General features: G+C 55.8%; 3 protein-coding genes across 5 annotated transcripts; 2 read left to right on the forward strand and 1 right to left on the reverse strand.

The window, feature by feature from the left end:
- The first annotated feature begins 1,690 nt into the window (after positions 1-1,690).
- On the forward strand, positions 1,691-6,757 carry Mfrp (membrane frizzled-related protein). 2 transcript variants are annotated; one of them, XM_076576069.1, is made up of 13 exons: positions 1,691-1,928; positions 2,019-2,121; positions 2,235-2,348; positions 2,453-2,644; positions 2,780-2,993; positions 3,443-3,573; positions 3,691-3,816; positions 3,940-4,016; positions 4,865-5,076; positions 5,422-5,552; positions 5,682-5,810; positions 6,319-6,446; positions 6,533-6,757. In XM_076576069.1, exons 1-13 carry the CDS (start codon positions 1,875-1,877, stop codon positions 6,755-6,757), a joined length of 1,836 nt encoding a protein of 611 aa, XP_076432184.1. In that variant the 5' UTR covers positions 1,691-1,874. The 2 variants fall into 2 exon arrangements, with proteins under 2 accessions (XP_076432184.1, XP_015841864.2); XM_015986378.3 differs by having other exon boundaries at positions 1,694-1,928; positions 4,865-5,013.
- A 598-nt stretch (positions 6,758-7,355) lies between these two features.
- C1qtnf5 (C1q and TNF related 5) lies at positions 7,356-9,440 on the forward strand. 2 transcript variants are annotated; one of them, XM_015986379.3, is made up of 3 exons: positions 7,356-7,590; positions 7,940-8,203; positions 8,538-9,440. In XM_015986379.3, the coding sequence occupies exons 1-3, from the start codon at positions 7,356-7,358 to the stop codon at positions 9,053-9,055; spliced, it is 1,017 nt and encodes a 338-aa protein (XP_015841865.3). In that variant the 3' UTR covers positions 9,056-9,440. The 2 variants fall into 2 exon arrangements, with proteins under 2 accessions (XP_015841865.3, XP_015841866.3); XM_015986380.3 differs by having other exon boundaries at positions 7,356-7,560.
- Positions 9,441-11,230: 1,790 nt separating this feature from the next.
- On the reverse strand, positions 11,231-13,980 carry Rnf26 (ring finger protein 26). The gene has a single exon (XM_015986372.3). It carries the CDS (start codon positions 13,421-13,423, stop codon positions 12,140-12,142), a length of 1,284 nt encoding a protein of 427 aa, XP_015841858.2. The 5' UTR covers positions 13,424-13,980; the 3' UTR covers positions 11,231-12,139.
- Between the last annotated feature and the right edge of the window lie 2,215 nt (positions 13,981-16,195).

Here is a 16,195-nt window from a genome sequence, read left to right on the forward strand (position 1 = left end):
GTAAAACCTCTTGCCCAGGATCTAAAACATTACAGACATTCTACAAGTAGTAGCTGGGAACATGAAGTTGTTTCCAGGCTCTCAGCCCAGCCCAGCACTATGATGAGACAAGACAGACGGGCAGTCCCTTGCCTTTCTCCCTGGACCGCCTGCGCCAGGCAGGGATGGGGCACTGCTTTGTAGTGTAGACCTTCTACCTCGTGCCCAGCCAAACCAACAGCCAGACCCCACAACTCAACTGCACACGAAGTCAGGTATCCTTCTTCCTGCAGGCTTGGGGACCCAGATGTGGGGAGCCAACCCCTCAATCTCATGCCATGCTTTCTGTGAGACTGCTTCTCTCCTCATTCTTATAACACAGACAATGGATATAACAGGTGAAAACACCCTCCCAACAGCAAGGAGGCTGAGGCAGGAGGATGGCTCCAAGTTTGAGGCTAACTTCAACATAGAGAGACCCTGTTTCAAAATAAAATAACAACTATAATTCAACAAAAAATAGAGTTGGAGCTGTAGCTCTGTTGGTAGAGTGCAGACCCAGCATGCATGAAGGTCCAACCCCGCAGTATGTGGTGGTGCCCACACGGCCCTGGGAAACAGAGACAGGAGACTCAGGAGCTCCAGGACCTCTTGAGGAAATGGCTTAGTGAGTAAGTACTTGACACTCACGGAAGTACTGTGAATGCCAGTCAGGCATGGTAGCCCCGTCAGTGGTCTGCAGTCCCTGGAGTGAGCTGGTTGGCTAGACACGCAGAATCAAGCAAACTCTTGGTTCAAGTGAGAGACCTTGCCTCCATATATAATTTCATATAGATATATGTGTGTGTGTGTGTGTATATGCATGTACATATGTGTGTGTGTGTGTGTGTGTGATCAAGGAAAACACTGACATCAACTTCTAGCTTCCATACACACATGCATGAGCATAACACACACATCACATATATATATATAATGTTCATAGTCATCCTTGCCTACATAAAGAGTTTGAAGCCAACCCAGGCAATATGAGACCACCACACACACACACACACACACACACACACACACACACACACACACACACACACACACACACAAAGCCAAAGCCAGCCAGCAGGGTGGTGGTGACTCATGCCTTTAATCCCAGCACTCAGGAGGCAGAGACAGGCAGATCTCTGTGAGTTCAAGGCCAGCTTGGTCTACAGGGTGAGTTCCAGGACAGCCTGGACTATAAAGAGAAACCCTGTCTTGAAAAAAAAAAAAAAAAGCCGGGGTGGAGGAGGAGCGGCTTCTTCCAAAGGTCCAGGGTTAGCCAGTAACTTTGCCACTGAGATGGGGCAAAGTGCTGGCTTTGTCTGTGACCCTCAGATGGCTGCCCACTTCTACCCGAGTGCTTGCTCCCTGTCTCTGTCTCTCTTCACCTGAGGCTCCAAGGCCTTCACTGGGGTCATGTTCTCCAACCCCCAGCTCCCCAGGAGCGCCTGCCCTCATTACCTTGGGGGCAGGGGAGGGGCAGGTGGCTCCCCTAATCACATCCCGCAGAATCCCTAGCTTTCTCTGTTGGTGCCCACAGCCTCTGCCTGTGCCTTTAAGGACTGCTGTTCAGTGCCAGGGTCTTGACCTCAGCATCCTCAGCTGAGTTGGATTAAGGACCATTCCGTGCTTTTTGTGAATTCCTTCTCGCATCAGTTCCCTCCCCCACATGGAGAGAGAGTAGCCTGGAGCCCCAACCATTCTGCCAAAGGCCACCAGAGAACTGGTCTCTCCTGACAGCCTTGTCCCTCCAAGAGTCAAGGTTGCTGCTTTGATAGGTAGCTCGTGACCAGGGAGTGAACCTCCGGGGGTCTTGGGCTGTCACAGGGTCTCCAGAAAGCCATGCAGAATCTTAAGCCATGAAGGACTATTCCGATGTCATCCTCCGTCCAGAGGCAACTGAGCTGAGCAAGGTAAGGCTCACATGGAACCCACCTCCCAAGATCCCAGGTCCCCCGTGAACCTGCCTGTCCCAGCCCGTAAGCCTCTGCCTTCCATTCCAGACAGAGTTCTGCAATCCTGCTTTCGATCCTGAAGCAGGGCCTTCTTGCCCTCCACCAGCCTTACAGAAAGATGCCAGCAGAAGCCTCAAAGCTCCCTGGCATGGTAACCATCTTAGGGTTGCTCGGGCACAGGAGAGAGCCCCGGAACTAAGGTGTGTGGGACATCCCGTGTAAGGGTGTCGTCTCTAAAAGCCCACTCTGTCCCCCCACACCCAGCCCAGCGTCTCCGAGGGCTACAGCCGGACTGTCATTTCTCCTGGCTCTGTATCCTGCTGCTCAGTGGCCTGCTGGTCCTGCTGCTGGGGCTGCTGGTGGCTGTCATCCTGGCTCGTAAGTACTTGGGAGGACTTTACATGGAGAGTCCATGAACTATTCTGCCAGCCCCCAAGGACCTGCTCTTCTAAATGACATGCCTCCATCCTCCTGCCCCCCAGAGTTCCAGGCTACATCCCTCCCCAGGACAACTGAAAGTCCACCGCCCGTCCCAGGCCTCACCCCCAAGGGTAGCAGCATTCCTAGCTCCACTCCTAATACCAGCACCAGCACCAGCACCAGCACCACCAGCACCACCTCTCCAGCAACCACGGGGCAACAGGAGGCAGCCCTGAGCCCTACACACCAGACCAGTGAGTTCTAAGGGCACTCTTCCAGAGAAGGCCCAAGGTGGCCGTGGGGAGGAAAAGCCTGGAAGAGGAGCCTTGGGGGGGGGGGGAAGGCCTCTCTCCTATTGACCTCTTAACTCTTACCTCCATCCCCTGCAGCCTGCGGAGGCGTCCTTCCTGGTCCAAGGGGTTTCTTCAGCAGCCCCAACTACCCAGACCTTTACCCACCCCATAGCCACTGTGTCTGGCATATCCAGGTAGCCACAGGCCAGACAATACAGCTCAAGATTCAAGCCCTCAGCATAGAAGGTGTGCTCTCCTGTCTTTTCGATCGCTTGGAAATTAGCCCAGAGCCTTCAGGTCCACTCCTCAGGTGGGTCCCTCTGCTTCCAGGGGATCCCACTTGCCTGAAGGGTGGAGAAACTGGAAGCAGAAGCAAAAATCTTGACCAGAAGGAAATTAGCAGAACTTACCTCTGACGCCTCCCCTGCCAGCACCTTTGCTGTGCTGTAGCCTAGGGAAAGGATTCCCTCTCTGATGCCTTTCTTTCTTTCTTTTCTTTTTTTTCTTTCTTTCTTTTTTTTTTTTTTTTTTTTTTTTTTGAGGGTAGGGGGTGTTCTGAGACAAGGTTTCTTCATGTAACAGCCCTGGCTGTCCTGGAACTCACTTTGTAGACCAGGCTGGCCTCAAACTCACTGAGATCCATCTGACTCTGCCTCCCAAGCGCTGGGATTAAAAGTGTGCGCCACCACCTCCCGGGCTCTGGTCCATTTCTTATCTGAGTTCAGAGCCTCCATCACCCCCAGCCTGGCTTTTTTACAGGGTGTGTGGTAAAACGCCTCCAGCCACGCTGAACACCAACACCAGCCACCTCCGTGTGTCCTTCGTCTCTGACGATGACGTGGAAGGGTCTGGTTTCCAGGCCTGGTACCAAGCTGTGGCCCCTGGGCACTGTGAGTGACTTCCTGTCCTGTTCCTAGCTGCCTCCCCCTCAGCCACTCCCAACACCGGCACAGGGGGTTGGAAACTCTGGGGGATTCTGGCTCCAGATGGTTCGTGTCCTTCTCCAGGGAGCTGCGCCCATAATGAGTTCCGCTGTGACCTGCTCCTCTGCCTGAAGCATGACTTAGTGTGTGATGGTATTACCAACTGTGCCGATGGCAGTGACGAGGCCAATTGCAGCACCGAGACCTTCGGTACGGGCCCAGCCATGGGACAGGGCAGGCACTCCGTCAGGCTTCTGTCCCAGGCTGGGCTCCCCTGCTCCGACCCAGCATTTTCTTGCCTGGCCACTCATGAGCCATTTGGCTTCTCTCCAGGGTGTGGAGGGAATCTGACTGGGCTCCACGGGGTATTCTCTACCCCCAACTACCCACAGCACTACCCTCACCAACAGGTAAAGGCAGCGCCCTCGGGAACTGGTACAGTACTCCCGAGACACCAGGGTGCCTATAGTTGTGTGCCTGGAAACAGTATGCCTGGGAATGTACTTGGTAAAAAATCAGCTCATGCCGGCCAAAGGAAACATTGTTAAGCACCAACTGTATACCCAGATATTTCCATCTATCTCTGAGACCAGACCATTTGAAAGGACATTTATTTATTTATTTATTTATAGACAAGGTCTCACTCTGTAGCCCATGATGATCCTGTAACTGGTGAGAATCCTCCTGCCCCAGCCTCCCAAGTGCTTAGATTATAGGTATGAGCCACCATGCCAGGCCTGGGTTTTTGTTTTGAGACAGGGTCTCACTATGTAGCCCTGGCTGGCCTGGAACCCACAGAGATCCACCTGCCTCTGCCTGGAAATAAAGGTGTGCATCCTCAGGCCTTCACCCCAACCCCTAAACCTGCTGGATTGTTTTTTGTTTTTTATTTTTCCATGCCTGAGAACAACCCCAGGATCTTGTGCAAGCCAGACAAGTTCTTTACCATTAAGCTATATCCTTGGTCCTTGGCTTTTTGAGACAGTCTCTGTATGTAGCTCAGGAGGCGGCTTTGGAACTTGACATATAGCTTGGGCTGACCTTAAACTCTGTTCCCAAGCACTGGAAATTATAGGTGTAAGCCACGTGCCTGACTGACCATTCCTCTTTTAAGAGGCACCAGTGACAGAATGTGAGGTAGGAAACAGCCACTCACTCACACCTTGCCTGGTCTGCTCTGGCCATAGAAGGCCCCTGCAAGACCAGGCTGAGGCAGGAGGAGGTCCCCGTGAGTGGTCTCACTTCTACCCTCCTCCAGCTTTGCACCTGGTACATCTCAGTGCCCATGGGATACGGCGTGAGACTACAGTTCCACAACTTCAGTCTGGAAGCACAAGCCGAGTGCAAGTTTGACTACGTGGAGGTGTATGAGGCCGGCACTTCCGGGGCCTTCAGCTTCCTGGGCAGGTACCCAGCAGGGCAGCCCGTCCCCCATCTGGCAGGCGGCTGGGCTCCCTTCACGAGGCTCAAGTGAGTCCCCAGCTAGCTCCGCTGTCTTCAGGTGCTCCTTACCGGCACCCTGAAACAGCATGTGCCCTCCTGACCAGGCCTCACTTCTGCAGCTGCCCAGCTCTACTCTTCCCACCCTAGGGCCTCTGCCTTCCCCTATCTTCCCTGACGCCCCCCTTCTCCAAGTGGCTCCAGTTTAAGAAGTCATTTCACTGTAACGAACAGTGTGTGTCTCCTTCCCCAGACCCCAAGCTCCATGAATCAGCGGTCTTGTTCCCCATCACCCTTGGCATGGCCAAGAGCCCAGCTCAGAGCCCCCAGGGCTGGCCAGCGGCCTGTGCCAGGATATTTTTCTGCTCCGGGCAGGTTCTGCGGCACAGAGCCACCACCCCACCTCATCTCCTCACGGCACCAGCTGGCTGTGATCTTTAAGACGGATCTTGGTATCAGCAGCGGGGGCTTCTTAGCCACCTACCAGGCCACCAACGCTACAGAGAGTAGGTGTCCCTGGGGGCAGGGGGTGGGGGGTGGGCAACGGAGGCTCCTCCGTGGAACATCAGAGGGGACCCTGGAGGGTAGTGGGTCCAGGCATGTCCTAGGGCACTGTCACTCCTCTGTGCCCACAGACCCTTGTGGGCCCCGAGAGTTCTGCCAGAACGGAGGATGTAGGGATCTGCAGTGGATGTGTGACTTATGGAGAGACTGTGGGGATGGCAGCAGTGACAATTGTAGCAGTCACTTGTTCCCACAGCCAGGTAAGGAGCCTCACCCGAGCAAGTCCGTCCTGCCGGCCACAACAGGCTGGGATGCTACCCCACTTCCCTTACCTCCCTTCCCTTCCCCCTCGATAAGTTCATGTCTGGGCCCTTCTCTCCTCACCCCGGGGACCACTTTACAGAGTCCTGGCGGGACTCTCAGCCAGGGTCGGCACTGTACACTAATGTCACCTGAAAGGGACTTGGGAATGTAGGGGTCACTGGCAGGGGTGTCAAGACCTATCTACCTCGCCACTCACAGAGTCCCTCTCTACAGCCTGCTTCACAGAGCACATGATAGAAGTGGTCCCCAGTGGGCACTCCACATGCCCTAAGACCAGAGGGGCCTGCCTACATGCCGCGCTGGCAAACAGAAGGGCCCGTCGGGGTGTGTGAAACAGCTCTGTAGTGCCTCTTGAGATACTTAACAGAAGTCCACGTGCAAACGGGGACCCAGGGCCAGGCAGTGTCTTGTCCCCCGACAGTAACCCAACCCTCCCCCTTACAGACCTGGCCTGTGAACCTGTCCAAGTGGAGATGTGCCTTGGACTAAGCTACAGTACCACAGCTTTCCCCAACATCTGGGTGGGCCTGGCCACCCAGGCGGAGGTGGTAGACATCGTCAGAGGCTACAAGGTGCCGGGACACCCGAGGAGGGAGGCCATCGGAAGGGGTGGGCACATGGGGACGGGACATCTGAGGTCGGCCTCTTCCTCCCACAGAGTCTGACCAGTCTACCCTGCTACCAGAGTTTCCGGAGGTTCCTTTGTGGGCTGCTTGTACCTCGCTGCACCCCACTGGGCACTATCCTGCCCCCTTGCCGCTCTGTCTGCCAGGAGGCAGAGCGACAGTGCCAGTCTAGCCTGGCACTACTGGGCACCCCCTGGCCCTTCAACTGCAACAGGCTGCCTGAGGCGGCTAGCCTGGATGCTTGTTCCCAGCCCTGACCGGACGCCAGCCCTACCCTGTCTGCCCATGCTCCTCTACCCATATGAGTGGGCAGGGCAGGCAGAAAACAAAGGGAAGAGTGCCCTGGGCACGGGACTCTGCCCATCCTCTCTGGTGCTTCCCAGGGAGAAGGAAGGACCAGTTCTGACTCTGATCCTGCCCAGAGCAGCTTCTCTGCACGCTTATTTGCCAAGACCACCCCAGGCAGGGGCCGGGCCCATATTGTGCCCCTGGACAGCCTAGAGACTTCCTACCCAAGTCTTTGACCCTGACTCCCCATCTTCTGCCTCCCCCTTTCCATTTGAGTATTGAAGATCAGTCACCAGACCTTCAGCTTTTCCGTTTAGTCAGCAAAACCGTATTGAGTGCCTACCGGTGTGGTGGGACCCTCTCCTACCCCTGGGGGTCCAACTGGCTCTCTGCTTTTGGAATTCTTCACCCTGGGCTCTGCTGATCCAGTTCTCCACCCTCCACCCCACCCACACACACTAACTAGTCCTGACCTTGGTCTCTATCACTGCCCCATCCCTCCCTCCCTCCAGCTCCCGGGAACTGAAGCCCCAGGAACTGTCTGTCTGACCGTTCAGCCTCTCTGTAATGCAGGCTCAAGCCTCTCTCCTCCTCCTCCTTTCTCCACACCCCCTACACCCCCACAACTTTGGCCGGCCGCCGGGCGACACCACGAGTTATTTCCCTGCTATTTCCCAGCCCCGGAGCTCTTGGCCCCTGAACAACTGGTTTCCTCTAGGAGTTTGGGAGGAGCGCTGTGGAGCCGGCAAGGAGCAACCAGAAGCTGGAATCAGTCAGCAAGGGCAGGGGCTGCCTGGTTGGGGTAGGAGTGGGAGCAGGGCCAGCTGGAGGGTCTGAGGAAGCCATTCAGAGAGAGCAGCTGGGGAAGCTGGGGAGTGGGGAGGGGGTGAGTCTGGCAGAGGAGGAGGGCGGGTGGGGGAGGGGCTGTGGGAAAGCCTGGGCGCCAGCTCGGGGACCGGGTAGGGAGGGCTTGCTTTCCTTTCCTCTCCCGTGCTCTCCCAGTTCTTGATCTGGGGCGCCCTCCTCTTCATCCCGTCACACTGCACTCAGCCCCAAAGGCTTATCTGTGGAGCGGGGACCTGCTGGGTTCCACCTGGGTGGGGCGCGAGGTGGGTCCCAAGATTCTGGGTTCCGACTCTGGTCCTGCCCAGCCCACAGACTACAAGAGGATCCTGGCGTCTGGGCCTCCGGGGTCACCACCATGAGACCACTTCTTGCCCTGCTGCTTCTGGGGTTGGTGTCAGGCTCTCCTCCACTAGATGACAACAAGATCCCCAGCCTGTGTCCCGGGCAGCCCGGCCTTCCAGGCACACCAGGCCACCATGGCAGCCAAGGCCTGCCTGGCCGCGACGGTCGTGATGGCCGCGACGGTGCGCCCGGAGCTCCGGGCGAGAAAGGCGAGGGCGGGAGGCCGGGTAAGAAGTCATCTTCGTCGCAGCCCTTGGGGACATCCTAGTGAGCACCGCAGCTGCTCTCGTAGATCCTTTCGGGGTTCAAGGGTCCCGCCAGGGGGCGCTACGCCACCTCCATTCCAGTCGGCTGGGGTGGGGCGAGGTGGGCTGTGGGTGGAGGGGGTGAGTCAGCCCCAGGGAATCAGAAAGCCTAGATCCCTCTGCTCAGCACTTCAGATCTGCTCCCTGCAGGAGGCAACAGCCAGGGGAGGCTGGGAGGCTTGGGGATGGTCTATGGCGTCCCCTTCTGCACTCCACCGTGGCTCCTAATTTCTCCCCTTCGCCCTCCCACCCCCAGGACTGCCTGGGCCGCGCGGGGAGCCCGGGCCGCGTGGAGAGGCAGGTCCCGTGGGGGCTATCGGACCTGCCGGGGAGTGCTCGGTGCCCCCGCGATCAGCCTTCAGTGCCAAGCGATCCGAGAGTCGAGTGCCTCCGCCAGCCGACGCACCCCTACCCTTCGACCGCGTGATGCTGAATGAGCAGGGACATTATGATGCCACTACCGGCAAGTTCACCTGCCAAGTGCCTGGTGTCTACTACTTCGCCGTCCACGCCACTGTCTACCGAGCCAGCTTGCAGTTCGATCTTGTCAAAAATGGCGAGTCCATCGCCTCTTTCTTCCAGTTTTTCGGGGGGTGGCCCAAGCCAGCCTCACTTTCAGGGGGTGCTATGGTAAGGCTGGAACCTGAGGACCAGGTGTGGGTGCAGGTGGGCGTGGGTGATTACATTGGCATCTATGCCAGCATCAAGACCGACAGCACCTTCTCTGGATTTCTCGTCTATTCTGACTGGCACAGCTCCCCAGTCTTCGCCTAACGTGGGGTGAACCGGGAGCTGGCACTTGCTCCCAGAGGAGGGTGTGACACTGAAAGGCACATACCAGGAGGGCTGGCCCCCTGGAACATTGTGAATGACTAGGGAAGAGAGGGAGCCTCCTCCTGTCCCGCGGCTGGCAAGGAATGGAGACGGAGGCTGTCTGAGGTCAAGACAGGCAGCCTGGAACAGCGGCTGGGTTTCTGCCCAGGACTTTAGAGTGTGCCGTGCTGGCAACTGTGGGTTCCTGGTTGCCCCCGGTCAGGGATTCCAAGGTGGGATGCTCCTTCCTAGTCCTGTGCCCCTCTAGGTCCTTGACTCCTCCACCTCTCCTGCCCCTAGGGCGGGCCTTTTCCTCAGAGGTCACTCAATAAACCTCAAAAACCTCCCACTGGCTTCTGCCTTTCTTCTGAGGACCCACAGCAGGGAGGGTTCCTGGGTGGGATGGAGCCATGAGGCAGAGATATAGCAAGCAGACCTAGAATAATCCATGGAGCTGCCACCTAGTTATGTAGACGGTGAACGGGATTGCCTGACCAGAGAATTGCCCTCCTGATTTGGGGCTCTGGCCACCCAGAAAAAGGGACACATTTTTCTAATTCAGACATGCCAAACCAAATGGGATCAGCCACTGTCTGGTCTGAAAAAGAACCAGGGACTTCCAATCACCAGTGCCCTCGATGTGAGCCAGATATCGGTAAAGATACCTGCTTTCTTAGTTAACTGGAAAGCTACTGCGGTCACCCCCACCCGGAGACAAGTAGTTTCTGAGATAGACACAAGGGGGCGGCCAAGCTCCAGATTGTAATAATGATTTAAGGTCTGGACTTCCAAGGTAACCGTTTGGAGAAAGAAGGGTATTAAGGTCTGAAGAAAGAATTTCAGATGAAAGTAGAAGAAAAGGAGGTCCTCGGCCCCCAGCTCAGGGAGTTTATCTTCTCTAATAAAATGTTTATCCTCCACATTAAACAGAGACTGGAAGGAGCCAGACTTCTTGCTCAACACCCTGGGGCGGGAGTGGGATGTGTGTGTAGGGGGTGGGGGGGTGTTGCAAGCCCTGCCACAGGCCTCCAATTAAGGGGTGGAAGTGGAGAACTGTCTCCACTGTGCTGGGCACAGTCTGGGTGGGCCAAGCCATTAAGTCTGAGGCTGGCCACAGGCCCCCTGAGGGCTCACCTCCTGTGACACTCAGCTTAGCAGGCTCAGGCTAACTAATGACTAACAAACACAGAGTTTGCTAATCCCAATTGCTCAACCTCTGGATGCAGAGTGGAGGGACCTCCTTCTGGATCCAGCATCTCCCCTTCTTCCATAAGACACTGTGCTTCTAGGTGTAACATAAAATTACAGTGGGGAGAGCCGGGCGGTGGTGGCACACACCTTTAATCCTAGCACTCGGAGGCAGAGGCAGGGTAGATATCAGTGAGTTCAAGGCCAGCCTGGTCTACAAAGCAGTTCCAAGACAGCCAAGGCTACACAGAGACACCCTGTCTCAAAAAACAAAAACAAACAAACAAGATTACAGGGGAGTGCCCTAAATTCCTGCGGGCAGTGGGAAGGCAGCTATATCAAAGGGCCTTAGGATTCTGCGTCTTCCAGACAGGCCTGCAGACCTCTAGGCTCCAGCTCACACCTCTAGCAAAAAATCCCACACTCCAGCCCATCACAGTTCCAGGCCCTGTACCAAGACACTAAAAAGACAAGCACCACTCTGGGCATGGTGGTGCATGCCTTTAATCAGGCAAAAGCAGGTGGATCTCTAAGTTCAAGGCCAGCCTGGTCTACATAGTGAGTTCCAGAACAGCCAGGGCTACACAGAAAAACCGCCCTGAAAACCAAAAAAACGGAGAAGCAGCAGCTCCCCAGGAATTGGAGGGAGGGCTGGCCTCCAGGCAGCAGGCTCCACTGTGCCCTCCTGGGAAGAAGAGTACCATTGGGAGCACAGGAAGGGCAGGCCACAGGGGCAACAAGTTCTTACAAGGACTCACTGCAGTACAGAGCCGAGGGCAGCAGGTCAGATCAGAAGTGGTGAGCATCGCGCTTGGTGTGGGCTTTCCCTCAGCACCGCCCTGCCACCCTGTCTCCACACCCCCACCTCCAAGCTAGGTAACCCAGAAGCTCCAGTCTGCAAGAACCCCGACAACACTGGCTGACCACCTGCAAGGACCACACTGTGAGAGCTGTCAACAGAACTTTATTCATAGAAACTGGACAGACAGACAGACCTAAGGGAGCTGCAAGCCCCGAGGCCTTGCCCCTTGTTTGGACCCTAGTGAAATGTGCAGAATGCCCTCCCCAATGCCAGAGGGAGACCAGGAGGAATGCCGTGTTCTACATCATGTAGGGCATGAGGGGAATGAGTAGAAATCTGGTTCTTCCTTCGGAGGCTCCTCGTGGAGCTGGGGTGCCTGAGGGTAAATGGTCCCAAAGCCAGGTTTAGCTGCACCCCTGTACCCAGGGATAAACTCCTGACCCAGGTTCTGGGTCAAGTTGGGAGACTTTAAGACGATGACAGGCAGAAGTGGTTCACAGGGCACCTACGGGATTCTACTCCCAGACCCACCAGGGCGGAGGCTCTGGGTGAACACAAAGATTCCATTCCAAAACAAGAAAACCCAAAAAACAGAAAAATTAAGATCACTCCAAGGCCCAGGAGTTGCCAAAAATCCTCACATGACATGATGTGGTGTGGCCTGGAGGGAAGGACCAAAAAAGCCCCAACAGAAAAGCCAGAAGCAAAGAAGGACAGCCCCAGAGGCTGGTGTCTGGACGGGCCCTGGGCAGACTGGGGAAGAGCCCGCCAAAGTCTCAGGGCCCTTGCATAGTGACAAACTCACCACCCTCAGCATCACAGGGCCCCACACAGGGTTCAGAGGGTCGGTTACCCTGCCCCACCCAGACTGGGGCCTTCCCGAGGATTCCAGCTACATATATTCCTGGATATATGGCTTGAGGCTTGCCAGAGTTGCCGTCATTGGGGCAAAGAAGACTCAGGCCAAATCCCAGAGGCAAAACGCTGATGCTGTCCTGGTGTGTGGAGCGCAGAGGGTGGGTGGGCAGGCAGGCAGGCAGGGAGGGAGGGAGTCATCAGAGGTAGACATTGAGGGTCTGCAGGATGCCGCGGCGGCAGAGCGGGCAGTTGCGGTTGTAGATGGGGTGGCGCATGAGGATCTCGGTGCAGGCCTGGCAGAGACACAGGTGCCGGCAGGGCAGCAGCAGCACCGTCTTGCTCTGGTCCTGGCAAATGACACACTTCTTCCTCTCCTCCTGCTCCTTCAGCAGCTTCCACGGGTCTTGCCCAGCCCCAGGCTCGTCCTCGTTGAGTCTCTCCCGGCCTCTGGCAGGTGGTGCTCTGGCCGTCCTGACGTCCTCCTCATCTGCTTCAGGAAGGGTGTCCTGTCCCTGGGTCCTGGCTGAGAACACCCTCCCGGGGCCACCTTGGGGGGCCCCCGGCGCCCCTCCCCGATTCGGCCAGCTGGCCAGCTGTAGGCTTCGGCTCCAGACTCTGCGCCAGGCCTCGAGACCCAGCGCGAGGCGAGAGAGCCGCACCACATCCTCCCGAAGCCGGTGGTAGGACGGCTGGGTGTGGAGCTGACCCAGTGCTCGGGTGGCCAGCCTCAGGGTAAGGTCGGGGTGCAGCACAGCCAAAGTCACGGCCAGCACACAAGCCAACAACACCAGGCCAGTGACGTGGAAAAGCACAAAGCTGGCCAGCAGGCGGACAGCTGAGGCCAGCAGCTCTAGTACCAGTTGGCAAGGGGTCCACAGGAGGATGGCCATGGCCACCGCGCTGCTGGAAATGTGCGCTAGGAAAGCGGCCAGCACGTCCGTCATCCTCCACAGAGGCCCCACCACGGCATCCCACAGGGCCAGCACCAGGGAGAAGAGGTTCTGAGTGCCGATGAGGCAGATGTTGACCAGACTGTTGACCACGTAGGCCACCAGGCTCATGGCGATGGCACAGATGTCACATGCCTGGCGCAGCAAAGCATGGCCGTGGGAGACCATGTTCAGGATGCCCCTGTTCAGTATCTCTCGGCTCCTCAGAGCTCCGTGAGAGGCCAGGTGCCCTAGGAGCTTTAAACTCTCCAAGCCAGAGTAACAGCTACAAAGGAAGGTACACAAGGCCTGAAATCCCCCGAAGGCGAATCGAACCAATGCTTCACCCAAGGCCAGCAAAGAGAGCAGGACTCCTCGGCCCAAGTGCAGAAGACTGGTCAGTACCGTGTGTGGCAGGTTGTAGATGAAGGCCAAAAGCCAGGCCAAGGTAGCCAGGAGGGAGGACACCAGCAGGAAGTTGAGATCCAACACCAAGGTCAGCAAGTCCAGCACCAGGCCCACCCCATTCACCACCAGGAACACAGCCTCCATGGTAGGGCGGTGGAGTCCAGGACCAGAGGAAGGCTGGCTCCTCGGTGGAGGCGTTGTCAAGGTTGCCAGTATCTGGAGAGTCGGTGGTTAACTTGGGAGGGATGTGAACGCCTAACCAAGGGAGAACCAAGGTCTGAAGTGGGTTGGAGGGAAGACTCTTAGGAGAGGGAAAGGACTCCGGGTTTGGAAGGCGAGCTGTTTGGGAGCAAAGAGGCGGAACATCTCTAAAGTGACAGTGAGCCGGGACTGGAGGAAACTCCTCAGCTCGGAGCGACATGCAAGGCCGGGCAACGGGTCGGACCGGGAGGAGACCGGGAAGGATGGGGCCGGATCGGGGAGGGCCGGACCGGGCCGGGGCCGGGTGGGGGCGGCGCAGGCTGGGCGCGGGCTCGCGGTCCAGCCCCGCAGGTGCCCCTGTCCCCGCCCGGCCCCTGTCCTCCGGCTCGCGGCGACTGGCGCCCAAAGGGAGAGAGGGACGGGGAGTCAGCCTCGGCAAGCCCCCGGCGCGGCCTCGGCTCCGCTGGGCGCCGCCATCTTGTGTGCGAAGGGGCGGGGCAAGTGGGGGGCGGGACGACGGCCTATGTCCAATCGGTGAAGGGCAATGGCAGAAATGTCGAAAACCCATTGGTCTTTTTGAACAGCGCCCCAACGACACGGTTCCCAATGAGAGGGATGGAAAACTATGTCAAAGCCCCTCCTCTTTACAGCAGTGATTGGTCTGTTCTCATGTCGGTATAACCCCCACACCCCGCCTCTTAAAGAGCCAGAGCAGACTTTGATGAGGCTGCCTTGGAGAGTTATCACCCTCACCCCTGCTCACCCACACCTGCTCCCGGGTCCTGGAGCATGCGCTCTTTAAACTCTGAGCTGGACTCTGGGATAGTACTGCCTCCGTGGGACCTGCTGCTTCATCTTCTCATCCATCATTCACTTGTATCATTTATTAAACACCTACCATGCTTTGGAAACACAACCCTTTTTAAGATACCGTCTCGCCGGGCGGTGGTGGTGCAGGCCTTTAATCCCAGCACTCGGGAGGCAGAGGCAGGCGGATCTCTGTGAGTTCGAGGCCAGCCTGGGCTACCAAGTGAGTTCCAGGAAAGGCGCAAAGCTACACAGGGAAACCTTGTCTCGAAAAAACAAAACAAAACAAAACACAGGGAAACCTTGTCTCGAAAAAACGAAACAAAACAAAACAAAACAAAAAAAAAAAAAAAAGATACCGTCTCAAGCTATTCACAAAGAGAAAAAGATTATTACAGGAGATTCCCAAACTGTTCTTCCACACTCCTTGGCAGATTTCTGCAGCATCCCGAGGAGACAGTTGGTTGTCATTGAGAAAAGAAGCTACAGACTGAGGGAGCTCTGCTTCCTACCTTGGGCCCTATTTTAGCTTGTAGAGCCCTGGAATCATCTGAAAGAAACCTCAATATATGGAACTGCCTAGGTCGGGTCGGTCTGTAAACTTATCTGTGAGGGATTGTCTTATTGATATAGGAAGACCCAGCCCACTGTGGGTAGCAACTTTGGGGTGGGGGGTGTCCTGGGCTGTATAAGAAAGCTGGCTGAGGGTGAACTAGTGACTTTGAAACAGCTGGCAAGCAGCGGCTCCCATGGCTCCTGCTGTTCCTCCTTGGCTCTGAGTGAGGTCCGTGGTTGGAGGTGTGGAAAAGCAATCATGACTGCCTTAAGGTGCCTGCCTTGACTGTTTGCCCCAACTTCCCTCAAAGATGGACTGTGTCCTGGCAGTGCGAGATAAACAAACCTTTTCCTTCCCCAAGTTGCTTTTGGTCCGAGTGTTTTATCACCGCAACAGAAAGTAAACAAGGACACTTATCCTTCCCCTGGTCACCATTGTTTGTTTGAATTTCCTACTTGTTTTGAATTCAGACTTTCCGTTGCCAACTCTGACCCAGACCTTGAGCACTACCTAAGCCCTTCATTCCGTCCGAGCAGAGGCAGGCAGATCTGTGAATTGGAGGTCAGCCTGGTCTATGTGCCAAGTTTCAGGGCCCGAGCTACATAGGGACTCTGTCTTAAGAAAGAAAGAAAAAGAAAAGAAAAGAAAATGACCAGAGAGATGGCTAAGCAGGTTGCCAGGTCCGAAATAGCATAGTAGTGCTGGTGACATTGTCCTAAACCAGTGGTTCTCAGCCTTCCTGATGCTGCGACCCTTTAATACAGTTCCTCATGTTGTGGTGTCCCCAACCATAAAATTAGTTTGTTGTTACTTTGTAACTGTAATTTTACTACTATCATGAATCACAAGGCAAATATCTGATATATAGGACATCTGATAAGTGATCTCAAAAGGGGTTGAGACCCACAGGTTAAGAACCACTGTTCTAGCCTGGGCTACCAAGTGAGTTCCAGGAAAGGTGCAAAGCTACACAGAGAAACCCTGTCTCAAAAAACCAAAAAAAAAAAATAAAAATAAAAAGAACCACTGGGCTGGAGAGATGGCTCAGTGGTTGAGAGCACTGGCCTGGCTGCTATTCCAGAGGATCCAGGTTCAATTCCCAGTGCCCACATGGCAGCGCACAACTGTCTGTCCAGTTCCAGGAGATCTGACACCCTCACACCAACGCACATAAAATAAAGTTAAATAAATTACTAAAAACAAAACAAAAACAAACAAACAAAAAAAAACACTGTTCTAAACTAAAGGACTGGTTGGATAAACAGGAGGATTGTTACTGGGTAACCAAGCCTAAAGGTTTCTATTTATTAGAAAACCAGATCTCTCTCTCCCTCCCTTGCTCCCTCTCTCTT

Source organism: Peromyscus maniculatus, chromosome 7 (genome assembly GCF_049852395.1).
Source record: "Peromyscus maniculatus bairdii isolate BWxNUB_F1_BW_parent chromosome 7, HU_Pman_BW_mat_3.1, whole genome shotgun sequence".
NCBI classification, from domain to species: Eukaryota; Metazoa; Chordata; class Mammalia; order Rodentia; family Cricetidae; genus Peromyscus; species Peromyscus maniculatus.